The 6,000-nt window shown below is 38.3% G+C and overlaps 1 protein-coding gene across 15 annotated transcripts in view; it reads right to left on the bottom strand.

The window, feature by feature from the left end:
• The window catches only part of LOC103459282 (ELKS/Rab6-interacting/CAST family member 1-like), a 126,387-nt gene that overhangs the window by 70,542 nt on the left and 49,845 nt on the right, over positions 1-6,000 (bottom strand). For 10 of the 15 annotated variants that reach the window (XR_001776221.1, XR_532714.2, XM_017302870.1 and 7 more), the window contains one exon: positions 5,054-5,065. The exons of the other annotated variants lie outside the window; for them this stretch is intronic. Coding sequence is in view for 8 of the 10 variants with exons in the window: in XM_017302870.1 (XP_017158359.1) it covers positions 5,054-5,065 (12 nt within the window). In the remaining 2 variants the exon portion in view is untranslated. The remainder of the gene's footprint in view (positions 1-5,053; positions 5,066-6,000) is intronic. 15 annotated transcript variants of the gene reach the window in all.

Genomic DNA, 6,000 nt, shown 5'->3' with positions numbered 1-6,000 from the left:
ATATATAAGAGTGTATAGGCAAGTGGAAAACAATTTTCCCATTGACTCAACACTCTTTCTGCTTTCACACTTATTTTTTCCTTGCTTTTTAAGGACAATGAACATTTGTTTAAATACCAGGCTGTAATATTTTGACATATTTTTAAGCTCACCTGAACTGGCTGTTTTGACCCACTTTTCAAATCTGTCTCCTTGAAAGTTTTGGCAGCGACTGAACTCCCTCAACTGACTAACCAGCGATCTGCAGGTCAAAAAAACTAAACATTTTCAAACTAAACTAACCGATCGCCCTCCAAACAAGAAATTTGTTTTGCTGTTTGTGGTTAATGTTTACTGCATTTCATGATTTGATTAAGACAAACCTCACAAAAACCAGTCTGTATGGTATGTCTTATCAAAATGAAACGGAGTTGGACAAAGCAGGCCGCAGGGGTCAGAGTACATTTATTTGTCCCAAAGCGTAAAACTTCAGGCTTTAAATAACACAGTGGTAGCAGTGCAAACCAAGTGGGGTGTAAGGCTAGCCATTCTGACTAATATTTTCTAATAAGGTAGTTAAATGCGCCAGTAGGAATTTATAGATCCCATTAGACACCAAATACACGCCACCAGTCGCTCAAGTGGAGCCACACCAGATGAGAGGACAGGCGCACCGGTAGTAAGACGCAGTCCTGCACTTTTCTCCTGCATGTGTGTTACTTCTATAACAGGATAAAAGTTTTTTTTATTAAGCTTAATGTGCACAGAAGTCACATTAAATGAAGGGTTGCATGGGAACGGTGAGCTTTAAGGGTCATAGCCTTTGATTTTTCTGAAATATGTGGATGTTATGACTTATAACTTCAAAGTAGAAATTGAACAGCTTAACTTAAAAGTTACTGATGATTTGAAGTTCTTTAGGTAGGCCTGCAGACATTCATATAATGAGATTGACATACTGGCTTGTTACATGCTTAAGGCAATTCTTGCATCATTCTTTAAATTAAATGCAATGCTTAATTTTTTTTAAATTTATGATCTCTGAGCTTCCTGCTGAAATCTATTTTCTTATATAATGTTTGGTCCTTGTTACTGTTTTACTGTGATACACAGCCCAAACAGATAAAACATATTAAAAGTAATACTTCTCTGATAGGAATAAACTTTCACTGGAGCTGTTTTTTTTGGGGTGGGGGGGGTTTCCAGGTAGCACTGCCCTGTAAACCCAGTGGCCCCGTTCATCTGCAGCCCACTGCTTCAAAGTTGTTTAAATATGTAAAATATCTGCTTCTTTCCTCCTGCAAAAATAATTTTGAGACAACTGAAGCTAATTGCTGGAGGAACCGGAATTACAGGAGAATTTCCCGAACCGCAGCGCTGTAAACACAACATGGGAACCTGCACACGCACACGCGCACACACACACACACACACACACACACACACACACACACACACACACACACACACACACACACACACACACACACACACACACACAGAGGCAAAGAGCAAACATGCACGGTTAAAACGTTTTCCCGACGCACGGAGAGAATTTCTCTGGGTCGGACCACACGCAAAAACCAAACTCACGCATAACACAACGCAAACACCCAATGTCCATGTGCCAAGATTCACACAGATGTAAACACATACTGTACAAGCAAGATGGGATCCTCAGTAAATATATAACATGTGCTAAGATTAACCCACACTGGTATACTTGTCTTTAGATATTTTGGATTTAAATCCCTCCGAAACACATAAAAACACTTTTGGACTTGTTGCAAACAAATACAGAGAACATTTAAAAAAAAACAAAAAGAAAAACACTAAACTTCATGGCAGTGAAAAATACAGATTATTGCTTTTAATTAGCAGGAAAACACACGTGCAATCTGAGAAATTTCAGTAAACTTTCCAACCGCCCTCATTAGCATGCTGCTCATACTCGGGCGGCCACATAAAGGTGATATTAATATTACATTTGGACTCCTGTATAAATATTTGATCAAAAAATGCTTGTGGGCCTCATGTATGTTTACTGCTAGTAGTTTGCCCAAAATTAACATCAAGCATTTCCTTTTAACCGCAGGGAACTCGGTACTTCCTTTGGAAAAAAAAGGAGGAAAATATGAATTTGGGTTTCTCGTTATAGAAAAAGAAGATTAAAAACCATGATTCAAAGCATAATAGACACATCTTACCAACTATATAGTGTGGTAATAAACCTTATAAAAAAAATTTTAAAGATAAAGAAGAAAACAACTTGCTATATAAATTCATTAATGACTGAAGAAAAGAGATTAGGAGTAAATAAATTAGTGCATGCAATGTTGGCCACATTTGTTGACACCTCTGGTAAAAATAAGGCAGAAGTCTTAAAAAATATATATATTTTAGTAACAAAAACAACAAATTCATTGGCAACCCGCAATCCTCTTGCAACGAATTTAAGTAAAGCAATTTCTAAAATGTAAACTTTATGACTATCTGATTTTCCAGTGACTTCTACTCAGTAATTCACGACTTTTCTTCTTTTTTCTTGGGTATAAATATAGCAGATTTTGTGTGTGTGTGTGTGTATATGTGCGTGTGTGTGTTTGGAGTTGTCACACAAAATGGGAAGGATAAATAAACATAAGGTAGTTGTCCATATGTCTTTATAAGTTGAGAAATATCTACAAGAAAACATCTGCTCTCCTCAACTTCCCCAAATACCAATCAAGCAACCGTGACTAACAAGACTGGAAAAATCCAAGTTTACCTTGCTACCAAGCACAGGGGGAAGTGTTGTAATGAAGCTGGCAAAAATCATAAAAACCCAAAAGTCAAATGTTTAAAAACTGCGCGGACAATTGGCATCCTTAGGTCAACACACTTCTAAATCATTCATTAAGTCCTTTCCTTTCTAAATCTGTTTTCTCATCTTCATAATGTCATGTTCAAGTCATGAAGGAGTCTGTCTCGGCTTCTTGTTTTGCTTTTATCGTTCAGCAACAGGTAAATGTAATCTAGATTTGTTCTGGACAGATGCACTGAGGAAATATTTGCTGCCTCTGTCCACACATGTGCCAATAAAGCAGCACAGAAACAGAAAACTACAAAGTTTCGCTTTTTAATACAGTTTTGTTACGCATTTGATCTTCACCCGTTCCTCACCATCTTAGATTATTGTCCCAAAGCTGTGAAATAAAATATATTTGGTGGTGAATATTGTTTACATGGGGAACAAAGACAGGAACATTCAGGTTTTCTACACAACAAATCGCAATCTTGCCTCGGACACCAAAACCACTGGAGTCTGCTCTGACTTCAAACATTAAATAACAACAAAGTACTTCTAATTGCATGCAAAACACACACAAAAAAAACCAAAGCGTTGATTACATTCTAATATTAAAGTAAAAATAGAAGCAATGAGCAGCGTAAATTCCACTGCAGACTTTTATTTTTGAACCAACAAAAGCTTCTTCGTTTTCTTTAAAAGTGTGAGTGAATTTAATGAGTTACATCTCAGCAGTTTTCAGCGCTTTGGGGTTTTCAGCTAATTGCTGCCAAATTCATTCTCAGATGTGTTCTTGTACATGTGTGCAGCACGAAACAACAACAATAATGGAAAAAAAAAAAAAAAAGCACTATGCTTACTTTGTGATAGCGTGAGCGGGCCTATACTTGCTGTCATCCAAAAGCTGACAAATCCCTGCACAACCTCAACGCTCAGGACCTCCACTAGATCAAACACACACACACACACACACACACACACACTCGCATGCATACAAGCGAGCAAACAAAGAGAAGCCCTGCAATCCCGTTTTAAGCTCTGGAAACCTTGAAGTCAGACGTTTGCTGAGTTTCTCAGCTCAGATCAAAACACGAAATAGAAAATACAGAAGAGAGGAAGAAAAAAAAACACTCTGTCATCTAGCAGAAAGTGAGATAGTACTAACTTTTTTGCTTGCTTTTTTCCCCCTTTTCTGTAGTGGAATCACAAAGCTGCAGAAAACCGGCAATGAAAAGGCAGACAAGATGCCAGGGGACTCATGGCATTAGAAGTTGGTGGGGGAAAAAAAAAAAAAAAAAAAACAGCAAAGGAAGGGCTGGTACTGTGGATATTTAACAACACGTCTGAGCGCACAAAACAGTCAGAACAGGAGATTTATGTAAAAACCAGAAGGAAGAAGTGGTTATTATGTGGTTGATTGCAATGTGTAGGTCAGAAAGTTTATAGGATTTCGATATGTCTGTAAAACGGGAGCATATTCAGACCCCAGATATCACATACTGAAATGTCATTAGATGGTGACCTCTGGAGAGGAGATGGAAGTCCCTAAAAGTCAAAGAAAATTTTAGGTCTTGGCTGCAAACGATGCTGTTATATTACAGTATTTTTATGAATATCAGGCAGCAGAATGTTCTAATCAGAAAAAAACAAACAAAAAAAAAACACATTTTATCTTGAGGACTACATGCTGTGCAGAACTCATAGCAATCAGTCTTAATGTGGATGTTTTCAAGTATCTCTAAAAAAGAAAAGCTAAATACCTACTTTTAATATATTAAAAAATATATAATAAATGTACCTGTTTTTAATAAAAGAAATAGTGGTTGTGAGCTTAGACACACCTACAGACAAGGCAAGATAAGAACCTGTCCACAAAGAAAAAGGCTGAACATCTCTATCGAAGGCAGAGATGTTATAGTTATAGTTAATGTAGTTAACTGTAACTACATTAACTTTTATTTTTTGACAAAAACTGCTGGTATCGATGGTAAATGATAAAGAGACCAGGGCAGGTGTTATATAACAGAGAGAGAGAAAGAAACAGCAATGTTTCCTGTTCAAAAAGGCGGCGATGTGACAGAGAGTGAAGAACAAGTCAAGGTGTCTCCTTCAAAGACATGAAAGACATGATGAGAATTATTAGACGCGGAGTTTATGACAGAGTGAAAGAGTGTCTCTATGGAAGGACACGCAGTATGACAATGAAGGAGAGAGATGAAGAAGTAAAAATAAAAAAAAGTGCAGGGAGCAGGGGCTTTGGAAGAAAGATAGGCGTGCGGTACTAACCTTGAGGCAAGACTGGGTAGCGCAGCAGAAAGCGTGGCATCATAAAGATAAAAGAAAGACGGAGAGAAGGAAAAGGGAAAGGTGAGAGAGGGGAAAGAAGAGTTGAGCACTGGGTTAGCCGGCTTGATCGATCTTCAAAGAACAGGAAAGACAGCAGAGCTGACAGAGAAACATCATTAACCAAAGAGAGACAGCTGACGGACATTTATACAAAGAGACAGACACGACTGGGCAGACAGACAGACAGACAGACAGACAGATAGACAGGCAGGCAGGCAGACAGTCACCAGATGGCTTCTTGCTCTATTTTGTAAATTAACATTTAAGTAATGAGAGCCCTACTTTCCTCAAATCACCCCTATGCCAATAAAACTGCAGTAAATTAGCCAATCAAAGCATGAGATGGGTCCAAGTTCAATATTATTATTTCTTGAATGAACTGCGCTGGTTATTGAAATTCCCACACTGACAGCATGCACTCTGGGGATCTGAGAGCCTTTACTGAATTTCATGCAACTTTCAAGGTATAAAAAAACACAAAAATTAAAAAGTAATTTCCCAGTGTCCATAAATCGGCTCACATGCTTAAGTTGGCAAAGCCCCAACTCCAGTGTGATTTTATGCTTGAGAACATGCTAATGACAATATGCCAGAGACAGGTTGGTCCATGGCCGAACAATGCAGCTATAAAAATCTGTGAATTTCTCATTAGTTGCGCTTAGAGGTACAAATCTGCCCCAACCCTGTTGGGTTTCTTGCATCTCCACCCATTAATAAATGACTTTTCTGTTTTTCTTCCTCTACCACCTTTCTTTCACTTCCCCTGCTGCTCCCCCCTCTCCCTGTTTTCCACTCGTCCTTCCAAATCCTTTATTTTGGCCATTGGGGCAGATTTTCAGCTCCATTTCCCCTCAGTGTGAAGTCACTTTAGTCTGCTCCAATTACCG

Source organism: Poecilia reticulata, linkage group LG23 (genome assembly GCF_000633615.1).
Source record: "Poecilia reticulata strain Guanapo linkage group LG23, Guppy_female_1.0+MT, whole genome shotgun sequence".
Taxonomy (NCBI): Eukaryota; Metazoa; Chordata; class Actinopteri; order Cyprinodontiformes; family Poeciliidae; genus Poecilia; species Poecilia reticulata.
Note: the sequence above shows the minus strand (reverse complement) of the source record. Positions and strands in the feature narration are given on the sequence as shown.